We start from the raw sequence: 20,392 nt of genomic DNA, 5'->3' as shown, positions 1-20,392 counted from the left end.
AGTCTTCAGGTGGTTTTCAAGGGTGGTTGTTCCATAATTTAGTTGTAATCTTGATGTGGTCATGGGAGGAGGTCATGGGAGGAACAGAGTCTACCTACTCTGTTCTTCTCTGTTATCTCGATGGAAAGTCTTCCCATAATAGTATTTTTTGAATGCTAAATAATGAACAATAATAGTATAGAATTATGATGGTTTAAATGTGGTTTTTTTTAGAGATGCCTCTAGATTAAACTAATACTTAAAAAATAAACTAATGCTTTTCAGCAAAGTTATTTTTCTATGTACTGAATTTTAACGGCATATTGATGGAGAAGATAGTATGTTACCAGTTTGTAGCCATTTCAGGTCTTTGAAGAAACTGCATGAAATTGTATTAATTCACTCTGAACTAACATGGAATTTATTTTGTTGCATGGCCTGGTTTGCGGTGGAATTCACATCAGAGAGTAAGTTCCAATTCTTTTTATTTTATTTTCTTTAATTTGTTTGTCTTCCATAGTATGATTGGTTGTTAACAGTGTTAACCTAAGGTGTAAGAGACTGGGCAAAACCAGTATAGGCATTTTTAATATTTTGGAGACTTTAGAGGAAATTATGAATTATGTGAAATGTTTGGTTTTCATTTGTGTCCAGGTTTTCAGTATGTTTTTGGAGACTCTTGTTGATTTTATAATAATTCATAAGGATGACTTGCAGGACTGGCTTTTTGTTCTTCTCACACAATTACTTAAGAAAATGGGAGCAGATTTACTTGGATCTGTGCAGGCAAAAGTTCAGAAGGCTTTGGATGTCACAAGGTAAGTGTTAATGGAATAGACCATTTTTTCCCTCAGTTTTTGAGAGATATATACATAGAACATTGTATAAGTTTAAAGTGCACAACATGATGATTTTGGTACATGTATATATTGATAAATGATTACCGCAGTGTTAATTAACACTTCCTTCACCTCACATAAATATTTTTTTGTTGTAATGGTGGTGAGACCACCTGAGGTCTATTCTCCTATGACCTTTCCAGTGTATAATACAGTATCGCTAACTGTAGTTACCATGCTGTGCATTAGGTACCCAGAACTTACTTATGTTATAACTGGAAGTTTGTACTTTCTAACCAACAACTCCCCATTTCCCCCACCTCCTAACTACTAACTACTGTTCTACTCTCTGGTTCTGTAGGGTCAGCCTTTTAAAAAAATTTTTTTCCACATACAAGCCAGAATTAGGGAACATTCCTATATCAGTATAGTAGTGGATTTATAAGGCATTGGCTGCAAGATCTGGGCTGATCCGGCTTATAATAAATGAGTGAAGTAGATAAGAGCGTCGGTCGTGGATGGGGTGGAGCGGTGTGGTCAGTTGTGACTATGCTGAAATATGGGCCCAGTGGTACCAGACTTTTCAAGGATGGTCTAAAATGTGGATTAAAGCAACACATTGGAGAATTTTTTTTATGACACTATCAAAACCAAATAAAACATTTGTGAGCCAGACGTGGCCTTAGATCACTTGCTTAATTTAAGTGAATTTATGAATGACAAGATCCATTTCAGATTTCTTAAGGATGACAAGAATACTACGATTATATTCCTAACCTTTGCTGATTAAGGAAAATAATATTTTCTTATGTAAATTTTCCTGGATGCCTCTTTCCTTTAAGAATCCTGTTCCCATTGTAATTGGTCTAAGCCTCTAAAGCATGTTTATCGGTCCCTTTTTCTCAGCAGCTGAAATGTGTAAATGTTTAAGCTTACTTGGGATCAGTGAGTATTGAGGGGCTCAGTTAATAGACCTAATTTCAAACCCTGCCTTGTTTACTGTCCTTTGGCTATACCTAACAACAGGACATTTTCTGGTTAAATACATCAGTTATTTGCTATGGAAGAAAGATAGTTTGTGTGTGGTTTGTAAACCTTGTTTTTTTATTTTATAGCCATGTGAGTTGCTTAAATCATGTAGTATACTGAAGTGTACTTTGCTTCCAGAAGTGGTCCTCATAACTTCCTGGGCACAGATAGATGTGGTAGAAAAGGATGTGCTATTGGGTCAAGTTTACTTCTTATTAGTAAATATAATGCTGGTAATACTAATAGCTAGTATGTGCCGTGCACTTTACATTTTTTTCTTGTATTTTTTCATTTAAATTTCACATCTGTCCTGTGATTTTATATTTTTGAACCTGCATCTCTTTTCTTTTACTATTATGTAGATTTAGAAAAGTTCCTTAGGAGAGTCCAAAGACAGCAATGCAGTCACTCAGCCTCAATTTAATAGATGTTTGCATTGCATTATGTTTCTTGTTAGTATCAATGAGCTCCATTATGCAATTTTACACTGTTACTAAGTACTGGCAGTATTTTAAGGGAAGGAGAGAGAGTACTGACTTTAGTTAGCCAAGAGCCCTCAAAGTTAATCAGTCAGACAAAAGATGTGAGATGACTAAAGAAATGAGATAAATAACAGGTAAGAAATGGAGTGGTAGAGGAGCTTCTAGGGCTCCGGGCTTCTGTGTATGTTTTGTAGCTGAACGTGCATTTTTCTTGCTGAGTATTCCACAGGCGTTCTTCTTACGACTATACCAGTTAGAGATCATAAGCACTTAACCTAGCTAGAACTAAGGGAGACAATAGAGTTAGCTTAAGCAAGGTCAGCTGTAGGCAATGTAATCAGGATGTAAAAATCAGATTTGGATACTTGGTGTTGTTTTCTGGGTAAGCAACATTTAGAAAGATAGCTAGAGAAGTTTAGTACGTGTTTTGGGATGTTTAATAAGATTTCCCTTCTAAATTTTTTATGTAATGTGTGTTACTTTAGTATTTAATATAACATGAAAAGTACTATTTAAAAAATTGGAACAGGCTTGGTTTTACATATATTAATCTACAACAGTATATTTTTTCTTTTTATGTGATTTTACACTGTGCTACAAATTTTTTTTTAAACGCTTTTTTCTTTTTTTTTTTTTAAACCAGGGACTCCTTTCCATTTGATCAACAATTTAACATTTTGATGAGATTTATTGTCGATCAAACTCAGACTCCTAACCTCAAGGTTGGTAACAATTTCTTATTACAATTCAATCTGTAAAAGTCAGTTTTTTTACACATGACTTGTACTTGCTGTTACAAATAAATCTGTTGTGAGTGTTCCCACAAAGAGAGCTCACCTCTTTGTGGACATGTTTTCATTTTTTTTGGTTTAGTACTCAGTAGAGAAATAGCTGATTTATTGGAGAGGTGTATTTTAACATTATTTTAAAGTGTTAAAATGGTTGTATTGTATTTCTGCCAGCAGTGTTTAAGGACTCTAGTTCTTCCACATCCTTACCAGTGTTTGAGTATTGTTACTCTGTCACAATATTTAAACTAGAAAATTCTGACTTGCTGAGGTAGTTATTTTATTGGAATTTTTAAAAATATCAGTACTCTAACACATGAAAATTACTTGTTATGTGTTGTTGTAAAATCATACCTGTAATAAAACTAATTTTGAGGATTTGTGTTCATTTGGTTTAGGTCAGGTACATCATCTGGTCTTTGATCATTACACTTTTGTTGGGGTTTTTGGATAGGCCCAGTCAATAACCCGTTTCTTTTGAGGTCAACTCCAAATGAGACATCAATGGGGAAGTTAGGGCAGAATATCAGCTTGGTTACTGAACATGCTGCCTTGCAAGATATGGCCTACAGGGGCGTCCAGCCCATGGCCCGCAGGCAGCCCAGGATGGCTATGAATGTGGCCCAACACAAAATCGTAAATTTACTTAAAAGCTTTTTTTTTTTTTACTCATCCATTTTTGTTAGTGTTCGTGTATTTATTGTATAGCCCAACACAACTCTCCTTCTAGTGTAGCCCAGAAATGCCAAAAGGTTGGACACCCCAGGGCCCTAGAATGTCTAAAAATCAAAACTAACTACAATGTTATACATGCCATCCCTGGTAAGTGGCAGAGCTGGGAATCTCATGGCCTCCCCATGTGAGTGTCCTGCAGCATACATGAAGAGCAGAGCACACCTTTTCTGCAGGCATGGCACTCTAAAAATGAAGAGCATTAAGCTGCATGCCCCTCTTCCAGTTCTCAAACTTACTTCTCAGTCTTTCAATGCTTTTTCTCCTGATTAATGGAGGCTCCATGTGGAACCATAAATCAAGGTGAAAGAAGGTGTCCCCTCAATAGTGTTTCCTTATCTCTGATCACCAGTTAAGAATTTTATTCAAAGATTCATGAAGTGTACTTAATATTTATAATTATTGGATCTTTCAGGTCAAAGTTGCAATCCTGAAGTACATTGAGTCTCTCGCCAGACAGATGGATCCAACAGATTTTATAAATTCTAGTGAGACCAGGCTTGCTGTTTCTAGAATTATAACCTGGACAACAGAACCAAAGAGTTCAGACGTAAGAAAGGTATGTCCAAGAGAGCTGCACTGCAGTTTTAATGAGAGACTATTCTTAGTATGTGTTAGAAAAGGAAATTTATCTAGAAACTTGCAAACCACCTGACACATCTGTAAGCAAACCTCTGTCATGCCTTTTCTGTGAAAAACAAGACTTTGTCCATGTCCCTTATCTTCTTTCTCTAGCTCTGCTTCATTCCAGTCTTCTGAATGTTAAATTGAAAATTGAAATCTTGTATGATGGGTTCATGGTTTCCTTAGACAGCGATTCACATTTTTAATGTGAAAGCAGTAGTAGTTTAGTGTCCCTTACAAGGATATTGATTTCCCTCATGTTAGTTTTGTGACATACACTTTGAAGGTAGACTTGCAGGTCTAAGGCTACCTGGCCATAAGGTGCCAAATAGTAAAATGTGGTTGAAAGTTTGTTAATATATAATGAATTCGTGATTTTAAAAATAGCACAGGGACGGTCAATTCTATACCACTGTTGGAACACACTCTCTTTGATTTGGACAGTGAGGTGGGGAGGTGAATTCAGATTTTTGAGAAACCCTGATACCAAGGTATTGTTTTGTTGCTGTTGTGTTTTAAGCCCCTGAAGGAAAACATTTGCTACTTTCTTCTGAAATGACATATTAAGTAGAGAGCACAGGATACCATTATTTCTATTACTAGGTAGTATTCTGCCTCAGGACTATTATAAAGATTAATTAATATATGAAGAACATTTAACCAATTCCTGACACATCATAACCACAAAACAAATATCAGGTATTATTGTGTTATTTCTATTGTTCTCTTCCTGTCAGTGTCATGCCCTTCTGTGCTTAAATTTCATGTGACTATTCTTTCACTTTATATATAAACTAACTAGCCTTTATATAAAAGTACTTTTAAAAGCAGTGTTCTGTTTTCAGACTAAAAATAGGTGATTTTGGTTATTTGTGTATAATCACAAAGATTACATTTTTTTCTTCTGTACTATACTCCTTCCATAGCCATCGCTACCACCCATCCTTTGGCCTTGGGGCAGAGTTAATAATGTGGGCCGCTTGTATCCACGCAGGGAGAAAAGAAAGAATGATTCCAAGGAATAGTTAGCGAGGTTGGTATATTGACAGTGAACACTTAGCTCCTTCTTTAAAGGAACTCAAGGAGAAGAATAGAAGAAATATCTAAAAGATTTCTTTGGAAGGATCGCAGTCCATGTATTTCTCAAATTCATTGTATAGTAATAAACTTAAGTTCAAGGTCAAAGGAATAAGGGCAAATCTTATTAAAGCGCTTATTTAAAATTGTCCTAATATTAATATTTTTGATTCATGATTCTTTTGAAAATTTCTCAACATGTACCAAAAGAGCATTTCACTGGCAACCTTTATTTTAACCATTAAGCCAGCTTTGGATTAGCAAGGTATAGTGGGGAGATAGCTAAATGATTTGATGGGTTTGTAAGTCAAAAACATTACCAGTATTTCTGTTGTAATTTTCAAAATTACGAGATCAGCCAGTAAATACAAAAGCCTTAACTGCAGCCTTTTTTATCTTTAGTCATAACACATAAGTATGTGTATCTGTGTGAGTATGTGCTTTTGTAATTGAATGTTACTTAAGTATTCCCTTCTGAAACATACTTTAGATTTACCATTACCTTGATTAGGGCCTGTATGGGAGCAACTGAACATAATGTCCATTTTCTTTGGGCATGCATTTTAAAAATGTGAACTAGGATTTATTGTCCTAACTTTTCTAATCAGAACATTATAGGAACTTTTTTCCTTGATTTATCTACCCAGCTGCTCCAAAACATTTAACTTATTTTAAAACTAGTTAAGTCAAATATGGTCAGGATATTAAATTTACCACTAATCCCAAGGTTCATTTACCGTTTTATCTGCAACACTTAATTTCAATTCGTTTGGGTCATACAGTGCTTTTCACAAAGCCTAGTCTCAACTGGCATTCTACTTCTGATGCCTGCCCTCACTTCATTACCCTTCCCAATTGTGAGGGAGGCTTAATACCTCACCTTCAGACTAAGTTCAAACCCAAGTCTGGGACAACAAATTTGATCTTCACAGGAATCTAAAAATCTTTACATCAATAGTTCTTAGTCGTGGTTGCTGTTAAAAGCAACCTGGATATCTGGGCTCTACCCCAGGTAATTTGACTTAATTTATATAGATCAGAGCTTCGACATTGTTTTGTGTCTGATTGGGATTCCCTCCATTCTTGGCCAATTTTTAATATAGAGAGTTGAGATCCATCATTTTAGATGATTACCCTGGAGTTGAACTTGAGAACATTCAGATCGCTGATGTAGTCTTGACCTGGTTGCCACTAATTCTTTTGGTACCCAGCCTAGATCCTCAGTGTCCTGAGGACAAGGCCTGGCCTTGCCATTGCCCAGGTCCTTCCCCACCTACCTACTTTTGCTCACCCCATGTGCTCAGCACCTACCATAATATCTTTAGGAACAAAGTAGGCATTTTTTTATAAATACTTGAGTTCATGAAAGATAAATATCGAAGAGAAATTACCTAATTTCAAGTAACATTTTGAAGCTATTATTCTCAAAATCATGGTCTTGGCAGTTCCCCTCTTTGGCTTCTATATTAGTGTTCTCCTACATAACAAATTACCACAAACTTAGCAGCTCGAAACTACAGATTTATTATCTCACAGTATTGTGGCTCAGGAGTCTGGCATGTGTTCTCTGGGTCCTGTGCTTGAGTTTTGCCAGACTAAAATCAGGATGTTGTCTGGGACTTTGATCTCATTTGAGGCCAAAGCTCCTCACCCAACTCACTGGTTCTTGGCCAAATTCAGCTTCTTCCAGGTATAGGGTTGAGGTGTCTGCTTTCTTGCTGACTGTCAACGGGGGATGTTCTCAGCTCGTAGAGTCTACTTGCTATCTCCTGTCACATGGTTGTCTCCACATAATGGCAATATGCTTTTCTAAAGCCAGCAGGAGAATATTTGAAAAAATAATGTCCCAAACTTGATGAAAAGCATTCATCTATTCATCTGAGCAGCTCAGCAAACTCCAAGTAGGATTTAAAAAGAACTCCACACCTAGATACGTCATAATAAAACTATCAAAAGTCAAAGACAGAATCTTGAAAGCAGCAAGAGGGAAGCTGGTCAGCATATCCAAGAGATCCTCAGTGTGAAAAACAGCTGACTTCAATTACATCTGCAGAACCCCTTCTGCCATATAACTATGGGGTGGTGTTTGTCATAGTCACAAATGCCACTCCCTCTAGAGAAGGGGATTGTGCAGAGCTTATACAACAGGAGATGGGAATCTTGGGCCTTTTTAGTATTTTTCTTACCAAGTGGGTTGACAGGAATCTTCCATAGTTATTTGGTAATTCCTTAGCTTTTACTTAAATGTGGAGCTTTTTAAACTGTGCCAATTATGATAAGGTTCAACTTAGCAGAGACATCTTCACTTTTGGGAACATCTACGATGACTTTCAGCTTTACATGCCCAGCATTGACTAGTAAAGCACAATGGCTTGATTCAGATAGCTGTGTTAAAGCTCAGTATTTAAATGTCTTCTTTTACCCCATAGGTACTGACCCACATATCAGGGCACTGCAGATTAATTCTTCCCAATGATTCACTTTTATTTAAGTTCTCTGTTTTGATGTACTATCCATTGTACAGTTATATTAAAATAGATGCTGTTGTAGGTGATGCAGCTGCCTTACCCCAGAATTTGAGATGTATTTGCAATATCATCTAAGTGAGTGTAGTATCTAAATAAAGATATTTAGAAATTTTGATTATTTACTACTCTACTCTGAGATCTAAAATTGTCATTATCATTTTAAAGCTGTAAAGAAATAAAATGGGTTATTTTTACTTGGAGAATTTAATGCACTAAAGATACTCTTACCTGTTTCTCTTAAATAAGATTTTGAATGTTTGTTTTGCCTTTTTCATTTGCAGTTATTCAAAGGTATATCAGGTGCTAGGGAAATCTTAGCAGTGTGATTTAAAAGCACTTTGTAATCATGAATGAAGTTCTTCTCTTGTTCTTCTTTAATTTCTTGAAAGTAGAGTGAGGTTATATTCTAAACACTAAAAAAGCCCTTCAGTCTGAAGTCTATTCAGTAAACTTTCATATTGGCTCCATCCTTGGAGAATATTGATTTTATGCAAACAATACTTGAGAAGTTTGCAGACAGTGTAATTCATTCTCCACATCTATAAGGTCATATTTGGGAAGATGCTTTAGAAACATTTTAAGCTGATACAACTCTGATTTTTTTAATCATTTTTAATATTTTGTTTCCCTTTTTGTCTTAGTTTATTGGGGTGTTTCATATTGTAGAGAGAGGGGTGTTTAAATGTTTAAGATGTTTTGTAAAGGAGAGAAGAAACACAATCAAAATCAGAACACAAGCCGGTGTGCCTATCAGGCTGAGGCTGATTGGGACTAAATGGAAAAGTCCCACCCATACTTGCATTACTTGGTCTGCTGTATTCCAAAAGAAACTGTTTTCATTTTTCTAGTGTGGGAGTCTTGACTAGTGTTGACCAAACTATGCAGAAGTATACTAGACCTTTCTTAATCTGCTATATTTGTGTTAAGATCGTATCATGTGTTAACAGTAAAGAGTGGGTCCTAAAGTTTGACCTCTTTGATATCGGTCTCTTTCAACATTTTAGTGACTGAGCAAGTGATTTAACCTCTGAATTCTTGATTATTATTTGTAAAATGAGAATAATAATACTTGCTTTAGGTATTATTTAGGCAATAAAGAATATAAAAACATAGCTAAATGCTTGGTTGTAGCTCTTGCTGTTATTTGAGGGTTTTGGTTTTGTTGTTGCTGTTGGTGAAACAAATTGAAAACCAAATTTTTTCTGGTATTAGAAAGATTTGTTTTTCTCATCAATCAAAGGGAATATCATAATGACAGTGGAATTTTGGGTGATATGTTTATATTTTAGGATTGAAAATCCCTGTATGTTTGCTTATCATATGTGGTTCTCTAACAGTTAGCATCTACTTTATTAGAGGAAATAACTGATTTAGACCCCAAATGTTTTGAGAAATGTGGGAAATGAATATATGGCAAGAAATCAGGAAAGTATAAAGAGGCTGTTGCATTGAGCAGGGAAAGTATATAAATAGCCTTCAAAAGTTGAAATTTCAAAAACTGAAAAAAATTTAGATTTCTGATTATAGATAACGCAGCATGGGTTACTATAAAGCTCAGGGTTTTACCATCAAATAAGGTTTGTGTCTCAGCTTAACTATGGCTGCCTCTTTCAGGTCTCATTTTTGATTCTTTTCATCTTGTGTTTCATCACATAGAGGAAGAAGACTGAGCCTTCCAGGATGGATTATGATTTTGAAGGTCCTAGCAAACAATTGAGGTTTAAAACTGGTAGTTACTGTTTTTCTTCTTAGTCTTACCTTGAGATTATATATGTAGATGATTTTATAAAAGAAGCCAAATACTTTTACAGCTTACAATAACCATGGGTTAAGCACTTGCTTCTTCTCTCTGATTAAATCTTTCCACCTTTCCTGTCTGTCCGTCCGCACTTCAGCGTAGTCGAGTAGGTGAGGATTTCCTCACTAGGTCAGCCTCAACCTGCTCTGGGCTTAGAGAAGGAAACTTGGAAGAAAATTGTAAACAGGTAGATTTAAAACTCTGCTTATTTGGAAAAGATAATTTGCTGCTTGCATTTTAGAATATTAATACTGATGACCCTTGTGAAGACACTGAGAAGATTTTGAAGAAACCTAAAATTAATATAATTCTATGTGAGCCTGTATGTGTGTGGCTGTGTAAATGTTTGTGTTTTGCTATGTTTTTATGATTAACTCTCTCTTCCTCCCAAAGTAGCCGTATTGAATGCAGACCCCTACCATATTTTAATGGAATAGTAAAGGACAAATTCGAAATAAGCAGTATCTGAAGATTTTGAAATACCTTATCAGTGATTTTCCCTTTTTTGTGTGTGTGTGTGTTTTCAGTGATTTTCTAAAGCAGTTTTAATGACAGTCTGAAGTGAACAGTAAAATAGGTGCTTAATAAATCAGCAAACTCCTCTTCCTCCCAAATTTTAAGTTTTCCTTGATTAATAGCAACACTAAAGCATTTGTCAAAGCCTAATTATTTCTTTGTCTGGAAGGATTATTTTCTGCTGTAAGGTACACAGCATTCAAAGCAATTGATAACCCTGGGAGTTCTTTTCAAACAGTAGAATTGACATTTGAAGAACCTTTTGCCCTCACCCCCCAAATTCTACTGTAAGGGCATGAATGGCAATCATTTCTTTTTAAAGTTGTTGTTTAATCTTTAAAATAAATTGCCCTAGAGTTGTCCATTAGAAAAAGCAGCGTGTTGAGTTTTTTGTTTGGCTATTTATTGCCTTTTGTGGAGAGCAAGAGTTCAAAAATGAGACAAGAATGTAATCCACTTGATTCATTACTGAACACGAGCTGTGACCCAAGCTTTCTTAATGAATCTCTGTAACTCATCTTCATATTTGGAATTATTCCTTTCATGAGAGCATATTGATGGTAATGATAAATATAACCCAGTATTCTTCTTGGAGTGCGGTATTCTGACTTCTCACTAACTCAGAGGGCTGCAGATAAAATGTCTTAGGATGATACACTTTTATTCCTTTTAAAACTTTGATGTAAAACAGTTTCAAAAATTATCCTTTTTATCTATTTCTGGACCTTAAATCTCAGTAGAAATATATTTTACTTTGAAACCAGCTTTAAGCCAAAGGGTGGCTTTGGAAAACTATATAAAATCATAAGCATTTTATACTTTGGAAACGGTAAAATAAATCATACTCATTTACGTGTATAAATCACACATGTGTCATCTCTCCATCCATTTATATTTTCAAAATATCCTGTCTTTCGGTTTGATTTTTTTATCTAAATTTAACTTTCAGATTATCAAGAGGTTTGTTAGTGGGTCAAAAGTTAAAGTCTGCTGTACTTTCTTTTCCCACATGACTAAATGTCATTGATGTTAAGTAGCCATGGATTAGCACAATTTCAAGGCCTATCATCTTTCAGCTTTCCTGTTCCTAAAAGGTCACACTAATTTAATAATTTGCTTCATGAAAAACTTGAAGTTTGTGGTATTAGATACGTCACTCTGGGAAGTAAAGATAGTGGCATATTTCAAACAAAAATATACTATTTGTTTTATAATTTTCAAATGTCATTTTCAGTCAGCAACAAAAAAAATAATGCTTGATTTGCTCCCCTGCTTCTTACTTTCTCTTTGAATTGAAGGAGTTTTTTTTTGCATGCATTTTTTTTCTAACATCTAATAAAAAGGTTTTTTTTAATGCACAGGTTACTTTGCATGATTTTTGAAATTTGCTCTTATACAAATATTGAAATCATGTTAATAGCATATTAAATTGGTGGTGAAATCAATTCCTCCAGGTAATGATTTATTAAGAATGATTCAATAATGAAATACAGAAATGTATATTTTAGTATATTATGATTACGTTTTTGGCCTGTCATGAAAGGAGCTGTCCTGTTGTGGTTTAATTTGAATGAAAGGTTATTTATTCCTATATTTGGAGGTCATGAGAAAAAAAGTAAGGTACTTTTGCCCAATGCTGTGTGTAATGAATGATTTTGACATGTTGAAAAAGTAATTTTTGATTACTCTGTAAAAACATCCTACAGATATTTTAAAATTCATAATCAACTTTTATTTTTAGTTAAATACATTTGGATCTTTGTATCTTTTTCTTTCTCCAGGCATATATAGTAATTTTGTCTTAACTTTACCTGTAATTAATTTTCACATCATAAAAGCACTGAAATATTTTGTGGTGTTTATTTCCAAAGAATTTCAGCAGGGTTTTTTTTTGTGTGTAATATGTATCACGGGGGAAGATGTTCACAATGATTACTGCAATCCTAAAAACTGCAGACTTCAGAAAAATATGCTTATGCTTTTAATTAAAAGATTTTTATAATGTGGTTTCCTTTCTTCTCTTAAAAATTTGTAAGAAATGCCATTTAGTATATACTAAAATTTTCTTTGGCATAGTTTTTCTAAATCAAAATCCTTGTTACTAACAGACATTGTGTTTTAAGCTCAGAATGCCAGCTACTGCACCCATACCATAGAAAGCACATAGCTTGCTGGAGAAGTCCTAGTCTCATTTGGCTACTATCGCTTCCACTAATTGCTTTTCCCAAACGTTTATACTATAGTGGTTACAAGCAATCCTGCAGTATGATGTCTCAATTAATACAAAGTAGAATTTTCTAAAAGGCAGAGAATAAGCTTACAATTTGTACCATGTAAGCCTGCTTTGCTTCCCAAAGACTGTATCTTTCTGCAGATCATAAGTGTAAAAGTAGGAGTTTTTCAGATGTATTTAAACTCCCATCTTTCTCTAGTATTTCTCAGTTACAAGGAGTGGGGTTAAGAAAAAGTGGGTTCTCAAGATAATTAATTCAGTGGCAACATGTTTAGAACTGGAACCCTGTCTAGTTCTGACTTATTAGAGTAAGCAGTCTTAAGCCTTTAAAATTTAATTTTTCATTTATCTATTTACCAGCTTCATTCCCAGTGCTAGATAACATAGGAAAAGTTATAGGAATTTATTATTAATGTGCTGTGGAAAAATAAGGTCAAGGTGTTAAAATGAAACCATGACTTATTTTCCAGGTTGAAATCAGACTATTTATAATTGATAATATAATTTTTTTTTCCAGACGCATTTTAATTTTGGAGGGCAAAGATGTCCTTATAGTAATTATTTTACTCATACAAAAAAAAAGTTTTCTTTTAAAAACAATTTTAATGAATATTTTGACCAAGATATGCTATTGTACATCACATAAATTAATCGTCGTCTTTTTCTAGGCAGCACAGATTGTGCTAATTTCGCTGTTTGAATTGAACACTCCTGAATTTACCATGTTACTTGGTGCCTTGCCAAAAACATTCCAGGATGGTGCCACCAAACTCCTGCATAACCACCTCAAGAATTCCAGTAACACCAGTGTGGTGAGTGCTTTGGTCATGATTGGTGCATTGCACTTACTGATCAGGGCCTCTGTGGATCCCTTGTCTAGAGTTTGCTCAAATAGCCAGCTTTCTTGTTCTCTTTTAATAGATTGTGGGCATCTCAAGAATGGCAAACTAGGTTTGATCCTGCTATATTCCCAATGAGTGAATGAATCTGACATTTAAATATGGTTACTTTTTTAAGTTAGGTTATTCCATCAGTTAAATTATTTTTTATTATTACTATTTTTTTTAATTCTCGCCTGAGGATACATTCATTGATGTCACAAAGAGAGGAAAGGAGAGAGGGAAACATCCATGTGAGAAACATATCGGTTGCCTTCCGCACATACCCCAACTGGGGATTGAACCCACAACCTAGGTACGTGCCCTGGCTGGGAATCGAGCCCACAACCTTTTGGTGTATAGGACAGTGCTCCAACCAACTGAGCCACCTGGCCAGGGCTAAATTTTTATATTTGGTCATTTATTTATTGAGTTACATATTTTTTATACTGTAGAGATGCAAATGCTCAATTGTGTCTGTTACTCTAACACAACTAACATCAGTCATTCAGCTTCAAGAATGTTTTTATGAGAGTTACCCATTTTTGGTTTAATGTACACTTAAAATTGTCCATAACGATTCAGGAAAAAAATTATCCTGATTGTACAAATTCTGCCCGTTTATTTAAATGTGGGTTAAAAGGATGAGGGAAAAGTGGACTGTATTCTGTATTTAGCCCTTCAGTAGTAATGCTTATTCTGCCTCCACCCCAGGGCTCTCCAAGCAATACAATTGGCCGTACTCCCTCCCGACACACCAGCAGCAGGACCAGCCCCCTGACCTCACCCACGAACTGTTCTCATGGGGGCCTATCTCCAAGGTAATGCCATTTCAACAGAAATGAAGAAACTAAAGCACCCAATGTCTGTCTGGCCTATTTTTATATTTTAGACCAAGCCTAATAACAAAAAGTGTATGGGTAGCAGGAGACCTTGGATCCTAGTCCTCAACCAAATCTTAACTGAATAATCTTGGTCAAAGTGGTTAACTTCTACAGTAAAATGAGTGGTTTGTGCTGAGTGTTGTCTCAGATTCTTCTAGCTCTAAATGCTTTCTAGTACCTTAAAGATTTTGAAATTAAAAAGTTACATTTAGTACTCTTTTAGTACACAAAGTACCGTTTAGTACCACTGAGTACATAAAAATCATTTAGAAACTTACCACTGATTCTCTAAGTGATAGGAGCACTTGGAGAATATATTTAGTCATCTAAATAAATTCTTTAGAGTCCATCTACACATAATCTGGGGTAGTTTTTCAACCCAGTGGCCATTCTAAGCATAGTTGCTTTCATTATGGGTTCGCGTTTAAAGCTGAATACTGCTTGGGAGAAGGGAGTAAGAACCTGAGAACTAAACTTGGAACAGCATTTTCAGACTCATGCAAACATTAACCTTATAGAGTTTGAGGCAGTGACTGAAGAAGAGAAAATACTTTGTCTCAGGGTCTTTAATGAACACTTCTCCATAGCCAGAGCCTTCCGCGGTCTCTGCATGGTGGCTTTAGTGCCCTCCTGGCATGTGTTGGAGTCCCCTGTGGCCTTCACTCAAAGTAGTGACTCTCTAGGTCAGACTTTTTAGGTAAAAGCCCGTACCAGGACCTGCAAGAGTCACACTTGCTCTATTGTTCACAAGAATTCCAGGCCTTTGGGACCACTAACAAGAAGCAAGGGGCTGTCTCTGAAGGGTTGCTGACATAAAAATCTTGAAATTATAAGATAATACTGCAAGTATGCCATTTTCCCTTTAAGGATTACCTCTGTAATAGGAAGATAATGAAAACTAAAGCACCTTTAAGTTTTGATTTTTAAGTGATTAAAAGTCTTCCATACGCCACTCACCAGTTAATTTTTCTTCAGCTCCTTTGGTTATTGTATAAATATTTTGGGATATATCAAATTGGTATTTTTGTCTTAGTGAAACAAAGTATTTTGTATACATTTAGTTTCCTACTGTTTAATCACCCTAAGGCCCCCCCCCCCCGTACTATATTTAAGTAGATTAAAGTTGAGTGTTATTCCTCCAAATTTGGTCTGTTGTCATGATTCAGCAGGCTATTCTAATTAGATAACTGAGAACAGAAATTTTTGAAATATGTCTGACTTTCCCCAGGTGTGACTGAGGCTCAATGAACAAAAAAATTTTTTTAAGGTTAATATCTGTATCTGTATCTAAAGTATATGATTTGTCTTAAATGACCAGGCAGAGTTCAGTGATGACAGTGGAGTCATAGAGTTCTCTTTCTTGGAGGAGAATTTTGTGGAAAACTTGCATTCTCTGTAAATTGTTGTTTTTCTTTAGAATTGGTACTTTGCAACATTAAGGGGAAATCTTTCCTTCCATAATGCACAGGTCATACTTCTTATCTTTTAATTATTTCACTATTAGGGTGGCACATTCTTTAGTTAATAATAAGCAAAAGGTAAAACTCAAATTAAGTATTTTATTAAGTATGCTAATGATCTAATTAAAAGATTATTGGGAGCTGCTAGCATAATTTATCAGAGCCAAGAATTATCTACGTATTAGTCTCGTGGATCCCCAAATTATTAAAAATTTTAATATATTTTTCCAGATCATCATATATTCTTAATTGGCCTGACTTTCCTTTTTACTGTTAGGGTTATAGGTAAGTGGAAGAGATAAAGAGATTTATTTTCAATATTAAAATTTTGAAGTGTGGCCTAAATGGGGTTTTTTTGGTTAAAAAATGCTTCTTTAGGGAATTACTTAGTTATTTAGTTAATTCCTTTCAAAAAGAAAGTTGTGCCCCAGTCAATGTATAACTAGCCAGATGGCCTTAGCCAACTTTGTACTCATTAGGAGAGATTATTTTTCTCACAACTAAAACTGTCCAGAAGTAGGAAAAACTGCCTCCTAGCATCATATCACTGGGAATACTCAAATAAGCTACATACTTTCTACCAAGAAAATTATAAAAGAAAGGAATTTTTTTTACTTAACAGAATGGATTAGGTGTCAACTTATGAGTTGGTAGTAAACAAGTTCTACTGTATATAACCTCAGCTGTCTTCTTCACCAGTGATTTTGAAATGTTTATTTTCTGTGACCTGCCATTCTTTTGAGACAACTGTATGACATTAGTTTTTCATTCTTAAGGGGAGAAGTTATTGTCGGTTGTTTTTTAATCTAATTTTGAGTATCAAAATGAACTAGCATTATTTTTTGTCCAAAAATTCTATACTTGGATCATGGTGGTAATAAGGAAGTATTGTAAAATGATGAAAAAAATCTAATTTGGTAGTCTTTTTTTTTTTTAATCACTAGTGAGGAAGTCATTTTTATCAACCCAATAGTATTAGATAAGCCGGAGCCAGGAGATTAAACTTTTGTGAAACATTTCCTTAGTTGTTGTTTCTGTGTGAGGGAAGAATCACTGTTTATTTCCAGCTAGTAAACAAATACTATTGGGTATTTGAGAGGAGATTTAGGACCTGCAGTTTTTCATCATCAAAAACATATTTGTATTTTAGCTCATTTTACCAAGTGTGATTTATGTTAAATGAAAAACAGAGTTGGAAAGGACTTTAGAAATCACATGAAATCTACTCCCTTGAAGATAAAAAACATATGGCAGTCATCGCTCTGCTGTTTGTCAAACATGTTGTAGAGCAGAATAGCACTAACTAGATAATCTCTGTTACCCCTAGCAATAAAAGGTAATTTTAGGTGGATTTTACATTCATCCCACCAGAGGATCAAGACTATCCATAGAATCAAAGTGGGAATCCTCCCACAGGGAGGTGACAGTGGTGCCTCCTTATTCTCTACCTGCCAGCAGAGCTCCACAGCCTGAGATGGTTGCCTGTGCCTGTATACCTTTTGTAGTTCCACCCCCAACCCAGTGTGTGACTTAGAGACAGTTTTTAGGCCCTTTTATGCCACAGTGACCTCTCCTCTCCATACATTATTTTTCTTACTAAATGGGCTGTAACTGTCCTCAGTTAGAGATTAGCTTTATACCTCCTGCTCTTAGAATCACAGTGAATTCCAGCAGCAGGCAGTGCTGCTATGTAGAACACTGTCTCTGATACCAGGCTCCATCCACCCCCTGGTGTCATATAACATTGCCAGCCAGTCTGGCTCACCCCTTTCCTAGTGTCCCTGATTCTCTTGAGTTGCAACAGTTGTTAGAACTCTCTGTCAGGGCCTCTTGCAAGCCCAGGTCACTTAGTGACATTTGTGAAGTGAAGAGGAATACTTATGTCCACAGAAGAATTTTAATTGCCATACTAGGTGATATGAGCACAGGTATTAGATTTTTGGTCCCCCTCTCTCTGAGCTGTCTAGCTGAGAGTTGCTGCCCTAGCCTTCTAATGGTGATGTTATTCTTTCAGAAAAAAAAAGGCTGTGGCAGCCTCAGAACTCCATCTGGTTGGATGCCAGCCTCTGGTCAGAATGATATGTTCTTTGATTCTTCCTACTGTAGTCCCTTTGGTCCCGTTTGAATTAAGGCCCATATTTTCTTCCTTGGTTCTTCCTAAAATAATTGATTGCATTATCTGAAACTAGACATCCATATTTTTTCCATAAGTGCCTATACTGTCCTTCCCATTGTAGGTGTGTTCACACCCACGCTTCAGGCTTGCACTCAGTATCTCTTGTGATTTAAAAATGTAAATGCACGATTGAGAGGGAAAGAAAGAAAACAGTCTTATTGAGGAACAAATTGTATTGATAAAAGAAAATATGTTCTTTTTCTCTGTATGATGAAGTATTAATTTTGCTCCAATGAATTTTGATAGAACTTTGTCAAGGAAAGAGGAGACTCTAAGACACTTGGAATATAGCGTCTTCCTCTCCCCTTCCTTCTCCCTTCCCTTTGCCTTTTTTGTTTCTCTTTCTGATTTTCCTCTTCTGATCACTACAGTCGATTATGGGGTTGGAGTGCCGATGGGCAATCGAAGCACCCACCTCCCTTTTCTCAGCCTAACTCCATTCCCACCGCTCCCTCCCACAAGACTCTCAGGCGCTCTTACTCTCCCAGGTAACAAGCTACCTGTTAAACTTGTCTGAGGTGTCACAATATTATTGCATTTCCAAGGTCGTCTCAGTTATTTTAAAAAGCCTCTCAGCTACCTGCAGTGTGGTCCGTGCTTTGGCTTAGACTAGCAGGAGGAGAGCCTTGGTGAGAAGTGTGAGCAGGTGTGTAATCTTTGTCGAACCTCACAGGTATGGCTCCTACCATGTCACAAGGATAGAGGACCATTTCATCAACTGACAAAATTCATCAGCATCTACTATTGCAAACTTTTCTACCCCGTGCAGTGCTCGGCAGTGTTCAGCCCCCAGAAGGTGCTCAGGCAATGCCATGAAATCAAGAGAGGCAGCGGTGAGCACAGTTTCCTTAGCATTCTTCTTATGTGTATTAGGCATTCCGACTAAGAAGCAAGTGAGACCTCTTCCAAACTGCACATGCAGCTCTCAGTCCTACTAGTGATTATATAGTAACTTAGTGATGACTTTCACAGTGTACCGGCACCTGGTGATTGTCTCAGCACACAGATCCAGAAAGAAATCCCTGGAAAGGGCATTCAACTATATCTTAGTAAAGGTTCCCTGCCTCCAGGCAGGAGAGTGGATGATGTCCTCACCAGCCCCTGGTTTGACATGACAACATATAATGAGTCTAGGAGAAGGGGTGAGGGCTTCCTTAAAATGGCAAATCTGTAGTACAAAGTTGGGCCCATGTGTTCCTACAGAAACCTGTTTAAAGGTCTCTTAAGTGCTTTTTATGAAGGCTCAAAGACCAGAGAATCCCTTCCCTAGAAGTCTGTCATTACATGAGCAGAAATGGGGCAGTCCAGCTCTTTTGTGCTTTGGGAGAGGAGTTTGTACCCTCTGTGATAAGACAAGGATAAAAATAAATTCTTACTTTTGAATGCTTCAGAGATAGCTTTTGTACTGATTTACATTCCTATTTTTGTATCCTCAACTAACGAAGTTGTACATAGTAAACAAGCCAGCTAAATGTTTTAACAACATCGTTCTTTTGAAACTCTTACAACTCTAACAGTAACTTCTAAAGTGCATAGAGAATCCTGTAATGACTATTTGTAGATACACAAGGTTAGGACAAGGGCACACTGGCAATGAGATGTCACTACTGTCATCAACATTAATAAAGCATGTCGCTACATTCTCTTTCTTCCCTTTTTTTTTTTTAAAGATTAACCAGGCCTCAAGGTATAAGACCAGTTTACTGACTGTCTATCAGTATACTGGCCTGTGAACACTAAGCTTCACCCTCAGCCATTCTTCCCAGCCAGCCATCAAGGCTGCCCTCCAGAGGGCATCCTGTTCTCAGAATCATCTTTCACATATGCACACAATAATATAGCTGATGCTTAATAAATACCTGTAACTTTGGTGAGAGAGAGAGGTGACTAGAGACTTTCACATTTAGAAAACCTACTGGTTACATATAACTAAGAGGAAATCTATGTCATCTCTTTGCCAAAACCCTATTGATTTCATAACAAGGAACAATTATCCTTTTTCCATACCCTAATATATTTTTTCCTACAAAATAACAAAGAAGGAAATCTGAGGAGGCAAACTTCTTGTCTCCAGTTTTCTCTTTTCTTGGAGACTTGACCTCATGCCTCCCCATCCATGATACGAATCCTTTACAACAGGGCAGTTCAGAGCTTTTATTTTGCTTCAGTATTGGGTGACTTGCCTGACCTTAGGTCAGTGAATACTGACTGATAAAGCAGCTCTTCCTAATCTAAACAATCCTAAGGAAACCTTTCTGGGCTGTAATCCAGTGCTTACAGATGACCAGGGCCTGGCCTTTAACCTAAAGTCTTATGTTCTGCAGTTGTCTCTGAGCTGAGTGTAGGGGCAGGTGACAGACTGGACCTCT

The 20,392-nt window shown here is 36.3% G+C and overlaps 1 protein-coding gene across 1 annotated transcript in view; it reads left to right on the top strand.

The window, feature by feature from the left end:
- CLASP1 (cytoplasmic linker associated protein 1) overlaps window positions 1–20,392 on the top strand; it is a 266,333-nt gene that overhangs the window by 204,977 nt on the left and 40,964 nt on the right. The window contains exons 31-36 of the mRNA XM_054575023.1: window positions 444–446; window positions 634–797; window positions 2,973–3,051; window positions 4,265–4,408; window positions 13,294–13,437; window positions 14,218–14,324. Coding sequence (XP_054430998.1) covers window positions 444–446; window positions 634–797; window positions 2,973–3,051; window positions 4,265–4,408; window positions 13,294–13,437; window positions 14,218–14,324 — 641 coding nt within the window. The remainder of the gene's footprint in view (window positions 1–443; window positions 447–633; window positions 798–2,972; window positions 3,052–4,264; window positions 4,409–13,293; window positions 13,438–14,217; window positions 14,325–20,392) is intronic.

Source organism: Pteronotus mesoamericanus, unplaced genomic scaffold, assembly GCF_021234165.1.
Source record: "Pteronotus mesoamericanus isolate MK-2021 breed Mesoamerican mustached bat unplaced genomic scaffold, CSHL_Meso_final contig_27, whole genome shotgun sequence".
NCBI classification, from domain to species: domain Eukaryota; kingdom Metazoa; phylum Chordata; class Mammalia; order Chiroptera; family Mormoopidae; genus Pteronotus; species Pteronotus mesoamericanus.
This window is presented reverse-complemented; position numbering and strand designations above follow the sequence as displayed.